The sequence below is a fragment of the Anguilla rostrata genome, chromosome 6 (assembly GCF_018555375.3).
Source record: "Anguilla rostrata isolate EN2019 chromosome 6, ASM1855537v3, whole genome shotgun sequence".
Taxonomy (NCBI): domain Eukaryota; kingdom Metazoa; phylum Chordata; class Actinopteri; order Anguilliformes; family Anguillidae; genus Anguilla; species Anguilla rostrata.
The window spans coordinates 54,804,698-54,825,427 of record NC_057938.1 but is presented as its reverse complement, the minus strand read 5'-3'; the positions used below and the strand labels follow the sequence as shown (position 1 = coordinate 54,825,427).

General features: G+C 48.7%; 2 protein-coding genes and 2 non-coding genes across 5 annotated transcripts; 3 read left to right on the top strand and 1 right to left on the bottom strand.

Moving 5' to 3' along the window:
* Window positions 1–48: 48 nt before the first annotated feature.
* On the top strand, window positions 49–135 carry trnay-gua (transfer RNA tyrosine (anticodon GUA)). Its single transcript is given in 2 exon segments — window positions 49–85; window positions 100–135. It is a non-coding gene; the product is annotated as a tRNA-Tyr (tRNA).
* On the top strand, window positions 70–19,481 carry agbl5 (AGBL carboxypeptidase 5). Of its 2 annotated transcripts, none has more exons than XM_064340653.1 (18): window positions 70–829; window positions 1,459–1,527; window positions 1,740–2,044; window positions 2,237–2,408; window positions 2,964–3,130; window positions 3,924–4,101; window positions 5,519–5,697; window positions 5,984–6,647; window positions 6,748–6,917; window positions 7,157–7,292; window positions 7,918–8,111; window positions 9,036–9,223; window positions 11,299–11,544; window positions 16,369–16,481; window positions 16,788–16,840; window positions 17,151–17,311; window positions 17,728–17,849; window positions 18,062–19,481. In XM_064340653.1, exons 3-18 carry the CDS (start codon window positions 1,818–1,820, stop codon window positions 18,140–18,142), a joined length of 3,051 nt encoding a protein of 1,016 aa, XP_064196723.1. In that variant the 5' UTR covers window positions 70–829; window positions 1,459–1,527; window positions 1,740–1,817; the 3' UTR covers window positions 18,143–19,481. The 2 variants fall into 2 exon arrangements, with proteins under 2 accessions (XP_064196723.1, XP_064196722.1); XM_064340652.1 differs by lacking the exon at window positions 70–829 and adding an exon at window positions 840–1,266 and having other exon boundaries at window positions 11,278–11,544.
* Window positions 318–390, top strand: trnaa-agc (transfer RNA alanine (anticodon AGC)). Its single transcript has one exon. It is a non-coding gene; the product is annotated as a tRNA-Ala (tRNA).
* Window positions 19,482–19,612: 131 nt separating the features above from the next.
* Window positions 19,613–20,029, bottom strand: ost4 (oligosaccharyltransferase complex subunit 4 (non-catalytic)). The gene is made up of 2 exons (XM_064340682.1): window positions 19,890–20,029; window positions 19,613–19,739 (listed from the first exon to the last, which is right to left on the bottom strand). Exon 1 carries the CDS (start codon window positions 20,026–20,028, stop codon window positions 19,915–19,917), a length of 114 nt encoding a protein of 37 aa, XP_064196752.1. The 5' UTR covers window position 20,029; the 3' UTR covers window positions 19,613–19,739; window positions 19,890–19,914.
* Window positions 20,030–20,730: the final 701 nt, after the last annotated feature.

The window sequence follows — 20,730 nt, the reverse complement described above, 5'->3', positions numbered from 1 at the left end:
GGAGGGATTTTGGATTATACCTGTTCGAACAGGAATGTAGTCGGCGAGCCTTCGATAGCTCAGTTGGTAGAGCGGAGGACTGTAGTGGGATACAAAGTAATCCTTAGGTCGCTGGTTCGAATCCGGCTCGAAGGACTCTCTTTTGATAAGTATTCCAGTGTCTGGAAATGACCGCAAAATATAACAGAACGTATAGCGATATAGTATCTGTAAGGAACGTATAACGATGCGACGAATGAGTAGACACATTACGTTCTTTTTTGGTAAATGTTTACGGGTCTTTACAAAAAAAACTTCGAGTTCGTGTATGTGTTGTCGGGGGATTAGCTCAAATGGTAGAGCGCTCGCTTAGCATGCGAGAGGTAGCGGGATCGATGCCCGCATCCTCCATTATTTACTTTGTTTACCCTAGTGGATGCGCTGCTATTTACAGTAACACGTTGGCTTTGCGCAAACAAACCATCTACAACGAAACCCTTAATAAATGCTACTGCGTGCTGCCTGCATGTTAAGCGAGAAAAGCTCAACTAAACCAGCCAACCGGAAAGAACTTTGCTTTTACGTGAGCAAACCATGAGCCAATCAACGCACGAGTTGTTGTCGTTCCGCGGAGACGGGGGTCGATGGGTTTGTTTGGGTTTAAAGAGCTGGCTGTTGGTCGGGAAATGGGACGCACATGAAATATGAAAACATTACAGTAATAAACACATTCCTTAAAGAAAACCCTGGCAATTTATGCACTTACTCTGTCTGTGTAATCGGAGCTGTCGTGTGGGAGCACCAGTGCCTTCAACAAGGAAAGAACGATTTTTGCATTCATTATTTGCAAGTTAGCATAGCTAAACTTAGCTACCAAGCTGATTTTGTTGTTATCGCCTCTGCAAGCTGATGCTATCTATCGATGCAATATTGGCTTTATTGTGCATAACCATAGGGAATTTGTCTGAAACGTGCATTGAAAGTGTATCTTGCAAGCTAGCTAACATGGCTTGAGGTACATTCGTGAAACAAACGGCTTGCAACCGCGAGCTTTTGCTGTTGCATTTCTTCACATTTGTGACTAGCAGTCGAGAGCTGAAATTATGTTAGCTGGCTATTGCCGTGGATAAATATAATTAGAGAGTTTGAATAGCTGACGTTAGTTAACATTAATTACGCTATTGGGGGTAATTGGAAAACCGAGTATCCTACTAGCTAGCTTTAGAAAATGTATTATTTTTGTTATTTTAGTTACAGCTACACGGTGTAAAATTGATATCTAGCCAGGTAAGGTTTGTTATATTGCGAGCTAGCATGCACGTTTAACGTTTGCAAGTAAGCTAGCAAGCTGCCAGCCCAACAGGCTTTGCTGCCTGGCTAACGCTTGGATTTCACTTGGATCTTCACTTTCACTTGGAAATCCCGTTGACATTCTTATTTTCTTCCATTATAATTGCTTTCATTTTTCTGTCTCACCAGGTGTCACTGTTAAATATGCATCACCTCAGGGAATTCAGAAGACCAATACACGACTTCAATCCTGCATCAGTATGTACAATAAGATTTTTCAAGAAATTTTTTAAGATTTCAAGAAAGCTTAATGTCGTATAAAAGTATAAGACAAAACTACTAGAATATTGCGAATATTTTATTTTTCGCTGTTGCTGACGCCCTGTTTTTCAGTAATTAAAGGTAGCACTTGATGGGCGGAGAACGGTTTGAGTCCGACCTCAGGCATTGTCATTACTTTGTTTTCACAGCTGTCTGGATTGGTTTGACCTTCTTCATGAGGGACAGGGCAAGAAATTTGGGCGATCCTTCAGGCTCGGAGTACAATTATGGAGTTCCGCTTCGGAAATGTGATTTTCAGCTCCAAGTTCGATTCGGGTAATTTGGGACGGGTTGAGAAAGTGGACCGCTCTGAGCCGGAGGGGGAATCTCAATTAACGGGGACCGGGATAGCCGTACCCGGGGTCCTGGCTGGGGGTGCTCCCAACCCGGACTATGAGTTCAACGTTTGGACTAAACCCGATTGCGCCGACACCGAGTTCGAAAATGGGAACAGGTAAGCTCTATAACCAAGTGATTGGTTTTCTTAACTTTGGTTTTTAGTGGTGCGACATTTATCGCCTCAATAAATGGAAAATTATGACGGCACGTAAGGGATCAGTAATTTAAATATATATATTTGAAAAAAACTGGTACAGTGCCGATGAAATTGGGGACCAACTAATATTACCTCTTATACCTTTTTTAGGTCCTGGTTCTATTTTAGTGTCCGTGGCGCAGTCCCGGGAAAGGTTATTAAAATCAATGTGATGAACATGAACAAGCAGAGCAAGCTGTACTCGCAGGGCATGGCGCCGTTCGTGAAGACGTTGCCCATGAAGACGCGCTGGGAGCGGTTGCGCGACAGACCGACATTTGAGGTGCGTTGCCATGGTAGCCGCTCCACTGGGTAAAACGCTTAAGCAACCCGAGAACGGGTTGCCGGTTAAGATCTCGGGTGGTGTTTAATTCCCATCAGGTGTTCAGTTTTTCTGCCTTTGATGTCAAGGTTCTTGACCTGAATCCCTCCAGTAAACAGCCAGCCACGCCAATAGTTCAAATACGTGGTAGGAATAATAATACAACGTCTGGTAATGTATTATTGGCCTACTTGTAACTTCAGATCCACCTCAGGAAAGTTCAGCTTAGGTAACATAGCACCCTAGCTCTAAACATAGTATCTTCCTATTCTCCCTTGTGCAGTAGGGGACACAAATTATGTATTATTTTATTTTTAAAGGATTTCGGTCATCATTTTTGCAAGTTCTATTGTTAGTGTCAGTTACTTGGTCAGTGGGTCATAGCTGGATTGTGATGGATTCACCTAGCCTGCTTTTCTGGAGTGTAGTATGGCGTAAAAACCTGCGTAGCAAACCTAATCAATTGAACAATCAGCACTTACGGGTCGACCGCCTTTTTTTTTTTTCCACCTTCAGATGGTGGAGAACCAGTTCATTCTGTCTTTCCATCACCGATTGCTGGAGGCACGGGGGACCACAACGTACTTCGCCTTCTGCTACCCGTTCTCCTATGCCGAAAGCCAGGACATGCTACAGCAGCTGGATCAGAAATTTGTCAACACTATGCACCTCAGTCCGAACAGGTGGGGGCCAAACAGCAGGGCATAGGCTGTGCTGTACTAATTCTGTCTTCTTCTGAGCGGCTGTCCCAGGTAATGCCCTTTCAGTCAACGCCATTGTCGGTTTATTGTTGCGTTGTGGCAAAGCAAACCGACCATCTGGCTTAAATGTTTTCGTGAAACACAAATAATGTCCCTCCCGTTTATATCAACAATTTCACCCGCAAAGCTGTGCTGGTATTGTGATGATTTAGGCAATGTGCGTGTGCGTTCGCTGTGCTGTGCGTGTCGTGTGTGTGTGTGTCGTGTGTCGGTGTGTGTGTGTGTGTGTGTTGGTGTTGTGTCTGTGTTGTCTGTGTGTGTCTGTGGTCGCGTGTGCTGTCTGTGTGTGTTGCTGTGTGTGTGTCTGTGTGTGTGTGTGTGTGTGTGTGTGTGTGTGTGTGCGTGTGCGTGTGCGTGTGTGTGTGTGTGTGTGTTGGTGTCTGTGTGTGTGTGTGTGTGTGTGTGTGTGTGTGTGTGTGTGCGTGTGTGTGGTGTGGTGTGTCGTGTGTGCTGCGTGGTGTTGTGTGTCGTTGCTGTCTGGTGTGTTGTGGGTGTGTGGGTGCTGGGGTTCTGTGTGGGTCATCCTGTGTCAGGAGCCGGTGCGCGTGGCGTGTAGTTGGTCATTAGTCACCCTGCGGTAGTGTTGACCCTGTCCCTGTTACAGTCAGAGTGAGGCTGACTCACAGCAGTGACAGGCACACGGTGTGAAAAATGTAGACTGGCCGGTTGGGGCCAAGGCTGTGCGAAACTCACCGGCGTCTTTGCCCCCCCGCAGTCCCTTAGACTCCGTGTACTACCACCGGGAGGCGCTGTGCCTGTCGCTGGACGGCCGCCGCGTCGACCTCGTCACCGTCACCTCCTGCCACGGGATGCTGGAGGAGAGGGAGCCGCGGCTCGATAGGCTGTTCCCTGAAAGCCACGCCCCCCGGCCTCACCGATTCGCCGGGAAGCGGGTGAGTGAAACCTCCCGGGAAACTCACATGCACAGTCACCCCCCCCCCCATCCCCCCTACCCTTAACCACCCCTCACCAAATTCGCTGGGAAACGGGTGAGTGACTTCCAGGAAAATGAGACTCATATCCTCCAGTCTCCATAACAGCTTGCCAGGACACGGTTGAGGGTGTGTAGAAGGGGTGTTACTACTGTAGTTCAGCAAAGCCTGAAACACAGGTGCGAATCGTTGCCTGGTTTGGTGCGGCTCACGGGTGATTTAAACGATCCCCCAGCCTGTCCTCGCACCCTCACACAGCCTCCTCTAAATTTAAGCGGAGGCGGCGGGCGGGGTCACTGTAGCAGAGCTCTGTAATTAAGCACAGCGTCTCGTTAGAGAGAGAGCTCCACGCCGCGCCGCCCCTGTCCTCAGGGTTCCACTTCACGGCCACAGATCTGAGCAGGAATGTGACGGGGTGGTGATCCAGTGGATCCTGTTTCCTCCAGTACGGACACAGGACCAGCGTGTGAACTGGCACGCTGCAAATCGGTTCTGAAGGACAGAGAAGGCTTTACCGAATGGCTGTGCTTTTATCAGAATGACATGTGAGACTCCAGTGTACAGTAACCGTGATGCCATTGTTGCAGTTAAAAAGGGTAATTGGAGCAGTCGTGTCATGTGACCAATCCACTGCTCCCCATTGGTCAGGGTCTGCTCCAGGGTAAAAGTGGCACCTCCTTTGTAGGTTTTCCACCTGTCCAGTTTGTCTCTGGTTGGGCTGGTTTCTGTTCGTGGGCTGACTGCAGGGTCAGGTATCTCCCACGAACAGGAACGTCCTGTTTCCGTAAAAGAGTTAAAGTACGCGAGAAGAAAGGAGGCATTCATCCGGGAACGACTGAGGAGCCGGAGCGTGCTCTGCTCGGACCCGACAGGCCGTTGCCCGGGGAAACGGGCCGATGGGAGGTTATCTCCTCGCCGCCCGCGTTCGTTCGCCCGGACGAGGCGCTCCTGTCACTTTAAATCACCTCTGGTTCCGTCCCCTGCTCCTGCTTCAGCACTTATCCGTGGGTCCGTTTCTGACACAGAAGCAGTCCGCTATACCAGTGGCCCAGTCAGATTTAGCAAAAACAAAAATGGGCGGGGCTAAGGTATGACATCAGTGATTCACTGATTTGAGCCAATCATTATGTACTAACAAGTCAGTGATCGACAGGTTATTGTAGCCCAACCCAAAATGGGGTTTGTGAAGCCTCGCTCCCCTTTGTGAGCTGGCCTGTGGCCCTGCTGGTGGAATCGCACCTTGCCCCGGCAAGGCCGAAACCGCCAAGGGAGAGCGATGATCAGACAGCAGGGGGCAGCGTGGAGCAAGACGCGGAAGACGTTAACGCTGACCGTGTCTCGCGTTCCGTCTCCCCTCCTCCTGCCCCCCCCCCCCCAGGTGTTTTTCCTGAGCAGCCGGGTGCACCCGGGCGAGACCCCCTCCAGCTTCGTCTTCAACGGCTTCCTGAACTTCATCCTGAAGCAGGACGACCCCCGCGCCCAGATGCTACGCAGGATGTTCGTCTTCAAGCTCATCCCCATGCTCAACCCCGACGGGGTCGTCCGGGGTCACTACAGGTACCACTGCGCTACACCTGAACACTGCATTAGCAGTAATGGAAGCCTTTACGATTAGCTTTTAGCATTTAGCGGACGCTCTTATCTAGAGCTACTTACTATCTTATTCATTTTTTTTTTCATATAAGGCATTTTTACAACTGAATATTTACTGGAGCTATTCAAATTAAGTAACTTTGCACAAGGGTACAAAAGCAGTTGCGAGGACTAGGATTCAAACTTGCCTTTGTATTGCAAGAGCTAAACTCTGGTTGTGTCCTTTTTTCCCCCTCTCGTCTGCCGTCAGAACGGACTCCAGAGGGGTCAACCTCAACCGGCAGTACCTGAACCCCAGCTGGGAGCTCCACCCCTCCATCTACGGTGCCAAAGCTGTGATCCTGTACCACCACCTGCACAACCGCGTGGGGCCCGACGCGCCCGACTGGAGGACCTTCGCCTCGTCCCCGTCCTCCAACCCGCTGAGCACACGATCTTCCAACCATTCCAACACGGGTGGGCGGAGCCCGCCCCAGGCCCTGCCCCCGCCTGCCGCGCCCCGCCCCTCCGCCGCCGAGCGCAGCCGCAACCTGCGCAACAGCGAGGAGCTCGGCGAGGGTGACCTCCTCCCGCTCCTCGGCTGCCCCGGCGCCCCCGAGATCGCCATGGTGACGGAGGAGAACGGGGGCCGGCCCTGGGGCGTGGAGGCGGAGCCCCAGAAGGGGGTGGAGCCGGACTGTGACGGGGAGGGCGAGGGCGAGGGGGAGGGACCCTGCGACCATAACGAGGCGCCGCACGCCTTCAAGGCGGCCACGCCCCCAGAGGCCCCGCCCAACCCCGCCGCCGCTGCCGCTGCTGCCGAGGACGTCCCCCCGCAGGAGAGCGGCGTGGCGTTCTACGTGGACCTCCACGGCCACGCCTCCAAGCGCGGCTGCTTCATGTACGGGAACAACCTGTCGGAGGAGAACGAGCAGGCAAGGCGCTATATAGTCTCTATCCGTGCTCACGGAGCGAATGCGTTTTGAGCACCTGTTTTAAAATGTTTGTTCTCTTTGCGTTGCGGCCCAAATGAAGGTGGAGAACCTGCTGTACCCGAAGCTGATCTCCCTCAACTCGGCGCACTTCGACTTCATGGGCTGCAACTTCTCCGAGAAGAACATGTACGCCAAAGACAAACGGGACGGTCAGTCCAAGGAGGGCAGCGGCCGCGTCGCCATCCACAAAGCCATCGGGCTCATCCACAGGCAAGGCGCGGCTATCGCGGCGCTAACGCTATGCTATCTCGATGCTACCGCTATACTATAGCTGTGCTATCGCTGTGCTACCGCTAGGCTATCTCTGTGCTATTGCTATGCTACCTCTGTGGTGCTGCTATGCTGTGCAATGCTACGTTACTGCTACGCTGTCGGGCTGCTAGCTGGGCTTGCTGGCAGTGTTGGCGGGGGTATCGCTGACCTTTCCCACTGCTCTTTTCCCCCTGCAGCTACACGCTGGAGTGCAACTACAACACGGGACGCTGTGTGAACACCATCCCCCCCGCCTGCCATGACAACGGCAGGGCCACCCCGCCCCCTCCCCCGGCCTTCCCCCCCAAGTACACGCCTGAGATCTACGAGCAGGTAGGCCCCCCCCCCCACCGTAACGCAGCTCTTATCTGACTCCTGGTGCTTAAACTGGACGAGAACAAAAATAAAAAAACTGGTGAACTGTGTCCTCCACCCCAAAAACTGGTGAACTGTGTCCTCCTCCCCAAAAACTGGTGAACTGTGTCCTCCACCCCAAAAACTGGTGAACTGTGTCCTCCACCCCAGAAACTGGTGAACTGTGTCCTCCACCCCAAAAACTGGTGAACTGTGTCCTCCTCCCCAAAAACTGGTGAACTGTGTCCTCCACCCCAAAAACTGGTGAACTGTGTCCTCCACCCCAAAAACTGGTGAACTGTGTCCTCCACCCCAAAAACTGGTGAACTGTGTCCTCCACCCCAAAAACTGGTGAACTGTGTCCTCCACCCCAAAAACTGGTGAACTGTGTCCTCCACCCCAAAAACTGGTGAACTGTGTCCTCCACCCCAAAAACTGGTGAACTGTGTCCTCCACCCCAAAAACTGGTGAACTGTGTCCTCCACCCCAAAAACTGGTGAACTGTGTCCTCCACCCCAAAAACTGGTGAACTGCATCCTCCACCCCAAAAACTGGTGAACTGTGTCCTCCACCCCAAAAACTGGTGATCTGTGCCCCCCCGCAGGTGGGCAGGGCGGTTGCCGTGGCAGCGCTGGACATGGCGGAGAGCAACCCGTGGCCCCGCCTCGTCCTGTCGGAGCACAGCTGCCTGGCGAACGTGCGCGCCTGGATGCTCAGGCACGTGCGGAACAGCCGCAGCGTCTCCAACGGCGGCAGCAAGAAGAGCAGCGGCAGGGCGCCGCCCAAAGGGCTCGGCACGTGAGTGCAGCCGCCCGCGATCGCTGTGACAACCGAACCCCCCCCCCCCCCAGCGTGACCCCCCCCCCCCTTTGTGACCCACCCTTTCTGTGACCCCTCACTCTCTGTGACCCCCCCTCTATAACCCCCGCTCTCTGTGACCCTGCTGTCTATGAACCCCCCCTCTCTGTGACCCCCTTACCCCCTTCTGTACCTACTCGTGACCCCCCTATCCCCCCTCTGTGACCCTCACTGTCTATGAACCCCCCCTCGCCCCCCATAACCCCCGCTCTCTGTGACCCTGCTGTCTATGAACCCCCCTCCTGTGGACCCCCCCCATAACGCTCGTGACCTGCTGCCCCCCTCTGTGGACCCCCCCTCTATAACCCCCGCTCTCTGTGACCCTGCTGTCTATGAACCCCCCCTCTCTGTGGACCCCCCCTCTATAACCCCCGCTCTCTGTGACCCTGCTGTCTATGAACCCCCTCTGTCGACCCAGCGGACCCCCCTCTCTGTGACCCCCACTCTCTGTGACCCCCCCCACCCTACCCCCTCTATAACCCCCGCTCTCTGTGACCCCTCTGTCTATGCAACCCCACTCTCTGTGACCCCCCCCCCCCCCTCTATAAAGCCCCCTCTCTGTGACCCCCGGTCACTGCGAACCCCAATCGCAACAAACCGTGGTCGCTATGCACCCCATTTCCATACAAACCCCACTCTCTGTTAATCCTAGCTAACAAAGCTACCGTATCCTGTGCATTGGCGTATAGTGTTGTTTTTGCATATAATGGTTTTAAAAGCCTGAAAAAGAGTGTCTCGGGTTAAGTGGCCGCTTGGTTTGAGCGAGTTTCTCCTATAAATAGAGGATTATGGGTAATGAATTTGGTGGCGTGTGCTTATGAGTCGACCGAACGCCTCTGATGAAGCGACCGGCGTGTGTTCCAGGGGCCTGACCACCTCGGCTTCGGAGAACGCCCTCAGCCGCATCCGTGGCAACGGCACCGGCACCGTCGGCAACGGCGGGCAGCAGGTCTCCCCCCCCCAGCTGAAGAGCTCCCCCAGCTTCACCTTCGGCTGCAGCCAGCCCCCCCGCGCCTCCGGACCGCCCCCCAGAGCCCTGGGTCCCGTGCGAGGTAAGCTGGGCGTGGGGCTACGCTGCGGCCCGCCGGGGGGGCTCCTGGACGTCCTGTGGTCCTGTCTGCTCCCCGCACGAAAATGTTAAAGGGGAACCCCAACCCCCCCCCCCCCCCAACAAAAAAAACACCAAGAAAAACAACAATTATTTAACGTGTTGGTCCTCAATTTTAAATAGGAAAAGTAACCATGTTGGTAAATTTTGGTCCTTAAATGCATTGTGATCTTATTTTGAGTCAATCGTTTGCCCACTGCAAAAGACAAGATGTACAGAACCTGCACCCCAAAATGATGATGTCATGTAGGATAGAGTCCACCCCTTTCCCCTGTTGTTAGAGAACGGATTTGGAATGTTTAGTGCAGGCTGCAGTTCGGATGGAGCTAAAACAAGGTGTCTGTATGTGTGTGTGTGTGTGTGTGTGTGTGTGTGTGTGTGGACGTTGAGCTCCTTTTGTGTGTCTTACAACGCTTTGAGGTCTCCGACGCTCTGATTGGCTCTCAGCCGTTGGGCAGTGAGACGACTCTTCAAATGTGCCTTTTGCCAAGTGTGTACGGATAGCTAAAATTACTTAAAACCGCAATTCCCAGCAACCACTGCTTCCAGTTGACTGCATAGTCATACTTTGTTTACTCCCATGATGTGTGGAACTTTAATGTGCACTGAATAAATCAAATTGCATGTCTGTAGAATGTAAAAGTCAAAAGTATATGGTATTGTGTGGTCGATCTCACATGGTAGATCCATATGGGGATCAAGAAGCCTGGTTTTCCAAGTGGCAATCTGGGGTTTAGAGAATAGTTATGTCACCCAAGTACAGAGGTGGTAAATCCAGGTTCAGAAAGTAAAAGTCCTCCCCAGAATTTAGTTCCAATCACCTGGATTTGCCAATTAGCATTACAGGCATTAGCACAATTCTTCAGCCGGCTGGCTGAATTCATGGGTGGAAGAAATGCTCGGCAGGACTTTTACTTCCTGTCCACTGGACTTTCTGCCTCTGGCGGAGGCTAGAGAGGAGCTCCACCAATCAACAACCAGCAGAGCAACACTGAGGCCGATTGGTTCCCGCCTCCCTGTTGGTATGCTGGTTTGCGCGGTCACGGTCGCCTTGACTGGTGGAGCTCCTCTCCGTTTTCTATCAGTAAGGTGACGCCACAGAGATATCGTCATGCGTTAACCAGACGGTCAGTTTCCGCATTCGTTGTTCTCGCATTGAAAGTTCTACCTACCGCTGAACACTCCGATTGGACACGTCTTCTGAAAATTCATTAAGGGGCACAACCTAGAACAGTTGAGTTTCAGTGGACATTTTAAGAATCTTCAGATCACAAAATATGTGATTAGAATGTTCTTAGCTGAACATTCTAACTCTGATGTAACAATCACTGCTGGTAACAGAAAGCAACTGAGTTCTAGAACACTGACTTAGAATTTTGAAAAAATCTCTTCAGGGTTACTCTTCAGGGTTAATGTTACTAATGGGAAGACTCCTCTTGTCAAGTGAAAAGCTGAAGGTGGAGAGACCATGGGAGTTGACCGTCTGGTTAATGTATAATAATATCTGAAACGACGGTCTCATCCCCTATTCCATTGTCCATGCTGTAACCCAGGGGTGATGAGATGTGGATAAGATTAGGTTGTGATGTCGCCTTACTCATAGAAAACAGAGAGGAGCTCCACCAATTACAGAGCCCGTCGTCTGTGATTGGTCGATACTTTCTGGCTAATTTTTGAATGATGATTCCCTGGGCGAAATGTATTGGATTGAAACAATAAAAGAGCTTCTTTGTCCCTCTCAACTTCAAGTGTAGCTGTTTCTTCTTCGTTTTTCATTCCGTGCATAATGATAGACCAGCATGGTCGCATCAGAATCCCTTATTCTGCTTCTTGGCAGTTCACACATGGATCCAGGAAGTCCAGCCAGAAAGTGTCCACCAATCACAGTCAGCGTTTTGTTGGTAACTAAGGACGTACTCTGATTTGGGCGGAGCTTCTCTCTTTTCTGCGTGACCGCCCCGCCCCCATTTTGTATCACCCCTGCTGTAACCCAGGCAGTGTCTCTCTGTATCTCCGTAGAGTCAAAAGCTCAGGAGAAGAGGCGGTCCCTCCAGCGCTCAGTGCGAACTGCCGCCAGCAACCCCAGCCTCCACCACCCGGCCCCCGCCCCGGCCCCCTCCCCCGCCCCGTGCCCCGCCCTCCTCCCCCTCTCCCCGTCCTCCACCACCTCGTCCTCCTCCTCTTCCTCGGCGGCCGCGGGGACGCCCCGGGCCGGGCCGGCGGCCCTGGGGCCCTGCGCCATCCCCGCGTCCTTCAGCATGGCAGGTCTGTACGCCCTCCAGCCGCCGAGCCTCTCCAAGCTCCTCCCCTCCCTGCAGGCCATGCCCCGGGCCCGCCTGCTCAACCGCGCCTTCGGGAAGAAGCTCGGCCCCCTGCTGCAGCAGCAGCGCCGCCCCCCGCTCGCCTTCCTCAACGACGTCGCCAGCTCCCTCGCCTCGGGCCCGGCGGGGAGGGCCGCCAAAGAGTGAGCGGGCGAGCGAGAGAGAGAGAGAGAGAGCGGGGGCGGGCGGGCAAATGAACGGAGGCCCGTGTAATGTCCCCCACCCCCCCCCCCACACTCCCCTTCTCTGCTCCCGTACGCATCCAGTTGTGGGACCATTTAGAGGCCACTGCTGTTTTCAGACGTTGATCACCACCACCCATCCACCCACTATCCACTCCCCTCGCGACCTCCTCCTCCCTCTCTCCCCCCTCCAAAAAAAAAAAATAACATGTTTAGCTGTCAGAGCGGAGGAAAAAACAATTTTCTAGCTTTTGGCAAACGTGCTGATCGGTGGTTCCTCTTGGACAGGTGGGGGGGTCTTTTTACGTTCGTTTTTCCCCCCCCAGTTAGACGAGGTTGTTTTTCGCGGCCCGTGTTGTACCCGCGGAAGCGTCGTGTCGCGCTTTACCGAAGTGAACCGCTTGATGTTTTAAACGCGGGTTTAGCGGTTAGAGGCGAGTTCGCGGGTCTGTCCGTGTCTGGAGACCGCGAAACCGCGCTATGTTACTCGCTCGCAGTGGTGGCATTTCCACTCTCCTTCCTCACGCCGGGAGGCAGCTACGGCTACTGTCCGAATAGCGCCCCCTCTTGGGCATTCTGAACCACAACACTGTGGCCAGTTGTGGTAAAACATCACGTTGGGTCCGCAGTCAATCTAACTGCAGTGCGCTTTGTCCTCTTTATTTTGAGTGTTGAATTCCCAAGGAATGTTTTTCCTCTGTCTGATGTAAGGGAACACGCTAACTGCTAAGGTGATGTAATGTTTGCATAGGAAATGGGGAGAAATGAGAGAAGCAGGGTTTGTGTAGAATGCATTCCACCTGGAACTGGGGAAGATTTTTATTTTTCGTATTTGAAATCTGCATTCAGCAGTTCTTTTCTTTCTTTTTTTTCAAGAAAGCAGCGTATTAAAACACACGGAATGGAGTCAGAAGGATCTATTTTTGATCTGCCTCACTTGCCTACGAAACCACTGGAAATGGGATCTAAAGAGCTTGTCCGTAGAATTTGTTACATATGGAGTTCATCCATCAAACGCAGCTAATATTAAAAGTGACAAATATTATTTTCAACTATAACGACGACCGTTATTACAATTTTATTTTACAAATCATAGTCTTTGGGTAATCTGTAATAAGGTTAATTAAATAAAAAAAATATTTATAGCTGTGAAACACATTGGTTAGGATTTTCTTTTTTAAAAATAAAGGAATAAAACAAATATAATTACAGTGTGCAAGGCTCTTTGGAACCCACCAAAAAAAATAAGTGAACTTTTTCTGCCTCATTGCACTTTTAAAAAGAAATGTTAATTCGTGTAAATATGAGAGTTTGTGTGTCACGTGTCCCAGACAATATTCCTATTGTTTGTTGGAATGTAACCCTAACCGTCGCCATAGGAACGCAATCTAGCCGCAGTTTACTCTGTGTTCTGCAGCAACGTAGCAACTCTGTGACTCTTGTTTCAGAATATGTCCATTTGTAGACTAAGCATTTATCCGCCAGGATAGTTTTTATTAAGTACAGGGCTGTACTCGCCTGGTATTTTGTACACTTGTTGTTCATACTTTTTATTTTTTATTTTACTGTCTTTTTGATAATCACACGTGCTGGAAATTTCTACTATAAAAGTACTAGAAGTTTGCCTAGAACCCTGTGCCATACGCAGTTTCACTGAAACGCAGCACATTTCAAGATCATCGTATGTGAAAACTTTTTTTTTTCTCGATGTTTTTGAGGAAAGCCCCTTTCGGCTCCTCGGTTTGAATGAAGGGTTTGACTGTGACGTTAAACTTTGATTTTTGTATTTTTTTAATTTTATTTTGTAAATGCCTTTCTCCGTGTGATGCTTGCCTGCCACGTGCGTTCGCGTGTGAAACGCGAGACCACTATGCACGAGTTTATTTACCATTTTATTTGTAATTATTAGAAAAACGCATTTCAGTGTGACAGCGGGATGCCATGTACAGTGTACTTTATCAAAACGGTCAACCTAAGGGTGTAGAGGCCTACACGTTGAAAAACAGTGATTCACGACGTCACAAAGTGTATGTGCTTAAACTGTAACGCACTGTGCGACTATGCGTTTGTGGCTTAAGTTATATGGGTTGTCATGGTAACGGTGGATTTTTACATTTGCGTCACTGTCGTTTACTTTGCGGTGTAATAGGACGCGTTGTTTCTTTGCGTTCCGCCTTTTCAACTTTTGAGGCCAAATTGTTACTGGAACAACATAAAATTGAACAAAAAAAGAGAGAGCTTTTAGATTCAGAAGTTTCACGTGTGCACGTTTTCTTTATCGGAATAGGTGTTGAATTGTGTATACATTTTTGGATCACACAAATGTGCTTTGGTAGAAATTGACGCTGAGCAAATAGTCTGTTGGCCTACTGTGAGATATGCACTCAGCTGAAGCATGCGCAGAGGTGCCTAGAGGACAGGGTATTGGTTGGGCAGTTTGTGGTAGTGTTGGTGTACTTGTGTAAGTGGTTGCTCGGTACTGGTGGTTGAGGATATTTTTTAAAGCATGTGCTTTAAAACATACCTGCTGTTGGTCGTCCCAATGTAGTCCCTTGAACGCGCTGTGTGATGTGTTCATCAGAATTATACCACGGTGAAGAAAAGAAAATACGGTTTTTACTGTTGTTGGAAGTTGCTCTTACTGTCGACGTAATGTCACATTGTCTGTAATAAGTGCCATGTATTGCCTTTATGCCCAGCAGTATTATCATAACAAAGCTACGTGTAGATATCTATTTATATAAAGCATATATATATATATACATATGTCTTCTATTTGATAACTCAGTTTTAGTTTCTTCCAATGCGGCTGTGTTGTATTGAAGGCTCAGATTGTGCTATTGTTTTTCTCCTGTTCCAGTTAACGCGTGTTTCACCTTGGAAACTGCCGGTCTGAAAGGATCAGTGCCACAGTCACTTTATTAGCGTCTGCTGCTTGTGCCGTTTATACGGTGAAACAAGCATCGACGAGGCCAGTTCGAGAAACGATTTTGCACGATGAGAGCAAAACCCCCCCACCCCTGACCAGTGGCAGGCTCCACATGGGACTGGAGCAAGAACTCCCCCCCCAGAACTGAATAAATCTGGAGAAATAATGTCACAAAGACGTTCTTGCTCTTTCTTCTACGTTTAAACATTGCAGTGGTTTCTAACACTGCCGTGTATGTCCGAATATTTCCCCTCTATGACGGTACTCTTCCTTTCAGTGCTGCGCAGTAGAACTTAGAACTCATTCTCTCTCTCTGTGATGTCACAATGATGCTCTGTTTGTTGGCCAGTTCCCAGATGTGCTGATCTAATTTCCAAAAATTGTCTGATCTTTCTTTGTGTAATAAATGTTCCCTTTATGACTTAAAAAAAGGCCCTGACCTTTGCCACCTTTTTGACCTCCTCCTCTGCCAACTGTCTGTCTTTTCCTCTGTGTCCTTTTGGCGAATCCTAATTTTTAACAATTTAATTTAATTTATAGAAAACAGACATTTCTCATTGCACTATTTATCAAGAATTTCACGAACATCTTTTCATGTTTTGATGATGGTGAATAACGAGATATCGTATGAGTTTTGTTTTCAGCTGCATTTTCCACACACAGAAACACAAACACACACACACGCACACACACAGAGTCACAGGTTTAACATGTCAGTTTATTCTCCTTTGTCTTGTGGAAGTGGTCAAAATAAGTTGTGTGTTTAAAATTTTGAAGGGTCACTCTATACCTGTGATCCATTAACAGGATATTACAGCTACTGTAATGCAGCCTGAGAATGTATCCTTCAGTTTCTCCACAGCCACAGATACCTTCTGCTTACTGAGACGTGGCACCAGCATGGGAGAAAGCTGGATATTGACACATCACACGCAAACTTAGGAGTGCATTTTTATAGAGACACATACTTCATAAATGTGTCTGAAATAGTTTGTGACTTAAAAATGGTCAAGTAATGATATGTATGGCTATTGTGCGTTGCTTATTTGAAAGTCCCCATAAAATAATGACTAAACTACCTCGTTATCCTAGAAGAATGCCTCATTATCCTTGAAGAAAGGTAGTATTCTATTCATTTCCGTGCAGAAACCGTGAGCAAGTGCACCCCATGTCCCTGAAACCACCCATTTAACTTATGCCAGTGAGCTCAGCTATGAGCAATGAATGCGGGTCAAGGTACCAGGAGGCGGGACTGTCAGTCACTTTGGTTCAGGAGCAGCCAGTGAGGTTGCCGTGGCGATGAAGCCCGAATTCAACGATGCCACCACCTCTGTGTCATTCCATGACAGGGAATGGCACTTATATCTGAGTCATGATGCATGTGCGCATAGCAAAACACTGGCATTATTATTATTATTATATTTTATTGGTGTCTTTATTATTATTATTATTATTATTATTATTATTATTATTAATAATAATAATCGGCTTCTTATACCCATTCAATGCTTATTTTGGGCAGGTCTTCATGGGATTTCTATGACATCATCAAAGTGGTGCTTTTTCTGTTTGCTTTGTCCCACATTGTCGTCGTCCCCCATTCATACTCAAGCCATTTTTGGTTTGTTTTCATTTTTCTTCTGTCTCCATTGCTCAGGATACAGCTGCCAGAATTCTCACAATGGCTTGCAAAACAAAGACTTTCCTGTACGGAATGGGAGACCTGGGAAATGTAGTTCCAAGCTTCCGGAGTCCCCGAGTCCTCTGCAGGTAAGGCACTGGTGTAATGCAGTCATCCAAAATGTAGTTCCACAAAAAAGCCTGTTTGTTAAATCCTGGCATTTGCAAAAGACTGCAGTAGTCTGGGCTAACCACTAGGGGGCTCATCGTGGTGGGGCAACGTTTACTGCATATATTCACACTCCTGAGGCGGATAAAAAAGGAAGAAACCTGGACTTTCCAAATCAGGAGAAAATGGGGGGGGGGGGCAGCAAGTTCAATAAAAGACAATTCAGTAGTCATCCTTAAAAAACTGCTGCAAAACGGTTTAAAATGATTGCTTTTCATATTTTTTAGAATTCTGTGAAAGAAGGAACCTTCAGTTTTCTGACGTCCGTGGAATATTCCAGGTAAATATGCTTCTCCTTTGACTTGGTAGATGCTATATTTATTATTTTTTATTTTTATCGCAGCTGCTCTGGAAGGTCGTAAATTCTCTCCAACCAATCGAATGTTCTGTCCTCCTGAGCTGATTGGGAAAGTCCTTGAGCCACAACATGAATCATGCTCACCGTGTCAGAGCACCAGCACAGGCCTGAAAACGTCCTTAAACGGGCTGGCTTCACTCAGACTCTTTCCCTTGCACTGCTGCATTAAACTGCCAGAAAATCACAGCCTATAAGGTATATTTCCCCCCCGCTGCGGCGTTTCTGTCGGCAGGTCTGAGCTGCAGCGGCGGCCGAGCCGGATCCCGGTGAGCAAGGCGGGGCCGGCGGCCGCGGAGAAGAGGCTGGCGCGCTCGGTCAGCCTGGCGGAGGGCGCCTCCATGAGGGTGTGGAAGCTCATCAAGCCGGGCATCGGGCGGAAGCTCTCGCTGGCCGGTGAGGTCGCCACCGTCCCCCCCCACCTCCTGCTCGCTCTGACGTTATAATCACAGCTGCCACCAGCTGAGGCCCCACCCTCCTGGCTGGTGTGCACAATTTCCCGCTTAACCCTTGAAGGTGTGAGGTCACAAATGTGTGATTAGCGTGTTCTTAGCTGAACCTTCTAACGCTGATGTCACAATCGCTGCCGGTGTCCCTGAAAGAAACAGAGTTCTAGAACACTGACTTAGAAAAAAACAAGAAGAGAACATTCCAGATAAAGCTACTCTTCGGTTAATATTACTACTGAGGGTGGACAAAATGTGGAAGTTGACTTGGAATTTTGGAAAAAAACCTTACAAGAAACCTACTGTTGAAAGGGTTAAACAACTGGGCTGTTGTTGTCTTTCTCTCCAATGTTTGGGGTGAGCCAGGCGCTTCAAAGAAGGAAGACTCTGCCCTGCAGCCTACCTCCAGGTCACTACTGAAGAAAACGGGCAGGAGCTTGCTCTACCTGGTCAGCACTGACACAGAGGCCAAGAATGCCCCCCAACAGGTGAGTCCCTACACCTGTACAGGTTACGACAGGGCAGCAGTGTGGTGTAAATGACTGGGGCACTGCATTCAGAACTTAGAGGTTGCAGGTTCACCTCCCAGATGGGACATCATCCCTGAGCAAAATGCCTTGCAGACGCGCAATCTCAGATCCCATTGAAATAATTTTTGAGCCCCTCCTCTGTAACCCTAACTCCTCACCTGTTTTTGCAGGAGAGCCCCCTGGTGGCCAACCCCTTGGTGTCTGAGCCTATACCCGTGTGCGGAAAGGTACCACTCTGTGGTGAGGCGTGACGGGACCGAAAATCACGCCAGGCCCCCGCCCCCCCCGCCACCCGTCAGTCTCTAACACGGGTGTGTCAGAATCCAGAATCCTGCCGGTTCTCAGCGCACTTCTGCGCCAGGGATTCGCTGAAGTCGTCGGATCCGCACACCTCGTTGTCGAGGCCTGGAATCAGGGCTGCCTGTTCCTGGAGATCTACCATCCTGTCGGTTTTCACTTCAGCCCTGATGTAACACACCTCACTCATCAGCGAGAGATCTCGCTGAGCTGCCAAGTGGTAGAATCGGACGTGCCAAATTACGGTCGGAATGAAAACCTGCAGGAAGGTAGATCTCCAGGAACAGGGTTGGGCAGCCATGCCTTAAATGGCCAGTGTTTGAAAGGAAGGAACAAATACCTGCAACCCTCTGGCAGTGTAACCCCTGGGGCCTCTTTCACAAAGCAGGGATTAGTGAGTTAGCCGGATAACTGCGCTGAGTAAAACCCAGAACAGCTGTTTTCACTTGAGTCCATGTTCCAGATTTGAGATGGTTCCAGGTTTTACTCTGTGCAGTTATCCTGCTAACTCAGTAATCCTGCTTTGTGATACAGGCTCCAGGTCCAAGGCAACACACTGTCCAAGAGACTGCATCCGTTACTGTGGAGACAGTAATTACCCGTCCAGGTAATTTGGGTGGCGAATGATACAAATGATTTGCACAAGATTTTTTTTTACAGTTATATCTGCACCTTTTTATCTCCCTGTCAAAATGGGCTCCATTTGCTATTAATTTTACAAATTTTAAAAGGCAGTGCTGTTTGGGCAGTGATCTGGTGCAGCTCTGGACCAAATCTGGCCTTTATGTATGTAGCATTTCGGCAACATTCCAACAAAATGTTATTTTTAACACTGTGTCTCATTTTGATTTTTGTGTTGTGTCACCTTTATATTGCAAATACGGAATTGCTGCAGAATTGAATTTTTTGCTCTGTGTGTTTATATAGTCTCCTGGTACAGTAGACTTGTAAAAAATGCCCCAAACCAGGGACTGTTTCAAGGCTTTTCCTAAATGAACATAGTTACCATTTTAAAGCCCTGAAGTGAAGAAGCTGTGAACCTTTTAAGCAACACTCTAAACCGTTTAAATGTGAATGTGTTCTGTATTTACATTTTTTTTTAAAGGCCAGATGGTTGTTGGTAACTTAAGCGTTGAAAACATGGGTTTTATGAAAAACAGGACCAATTCAATGTGAAAATTTGCACTCTCTCGAAAAAGCTTCAATGCACATTGTAACCTGTCATATCAGAACAGGGCCATTGAGAAATTATGTGTATGTATTTTTAAAAATCAATAAACAAATACAAATGTGTGTGTGTGTGGCAGAACCGACAAATTGTAATACTATAAAAACGAATGCTTTGTAACACTCCGTAGTAAAAATGCATCAAATAATATACTATATTATTGTGCATTTTAGACTGGCAATAATTAATCAGCAAATTAAAGCAACTCCATGAATATTTTTATTCACAACATAATCCAAACAAAATAGTCATTTACAGGCTGATTCAAGCAGTGCATGTCGTTCCATTATGGCAGAGGAGTCTCATCACACACGGAATGGTCCCTGGCAACGAGAAGAATATTAAAAAGATCGTTAAAATATTATAAGCGATGACCCCATATACTAATTCAATTGACTGCAATTGTGGTTGGGACGAAAACCAGCATGGGACCAGGGCCAAGGTTGAGAACCGCTGTATTAAAATGCGCTTACCTTCCAAATCCGCTGGAGAGCTACTTCACTCCAGTTTCTTTGGGTTATTGACAGCAACGTAATGGTAAAGGACCACCAGCAGGAAGAGCGAAACGCCGAGCATATTGGCGAAAATCGCCAGTTGTACGTCCGTCACCATTCTACAGAAGAAAATTTCAATTTAATGAATAGCTTTAGCTGACGATTGTTACTGCTAGCAATATAGGCTAACTAGCTGAGTCTATATACCTAAGTTATTTTGTTAACTTGCCAACAAGATATGTATACAGCACAAGCATAGCTTACATTATTTTCACATGGCACATTACAAATTACGCTAGTTTTCTAGTTTAAAAAGCGAAAGAAGTACCACAAATCATTGACACTAGCCACCTCACGCTAAATGAATGTTTCAGCAAAGAATCTAACGTGTAGCTCACGTTAGCTTATCTCTGAATTACAATTTTAGATTTCTAAAAGCATCACATTCGAATACACTGTTTAGTCATTTGTCTGTTAACTTACATTACTGGTAGCTTGTTAGATTTTTGAGCAGAATGGTGTTTCTGGCTGATCGATTTGTTAGAAAGCTCGTCGCTTCACATTCGCGTTTGTCTTCTTGGCCACGTCACGTATGTAAGGGAAGTACCATAGATGTCGGCGTCACCATCGTCATTTCCTATCCATAACTTTTAAAAGTGCACTGATCGCTGCAGAGGATACAAATAGGGAACAATACATGAACGATTGACATGCGGGTACAGTTGTCAAGCGGGTATATATTTAAAATTCAAGGTTAAAACATAACCGCCTCAAATTATTCACAGAGACCATTCATAACTGGGGAGACACTTGTGTTGCT

What these genes read in the sequence shown, in the direction of transcription:
- agbl5 (XM_064340652.1), top strand. Translation starts at nt 1,818, where the DNA reads ATGGAGTTCCGCTTCGGAAATGTGATTTTCAGCTCCAAGTTCGATTCG. An exon ending in GCCATCGGGCTCATCCACAG is followed by an intron (nt 6,918 to 7,156) that starts GCAAGGCGCGGC and finishes TTCCCCCTGCAG; the next exon opens with CTACACGCTGGAGTGCAACT. An exon ending in AGTCCCCGAGTCCTCTGCAG is followed by an intron (nt 16,482 to 16,787) that starts GTAAGGCACTGG and finishes CATATTTTTTAG; the next exon opens with AATTCTGTGAAAGAAGGAAC.
- ost4 (XM_064340682.1), bottom strand. Translation starts at nt 20,028, where the DNA reads ATGGTGACGGACGTACAACTGGCGATTTTCGCCAATATGCTCGGCGTT.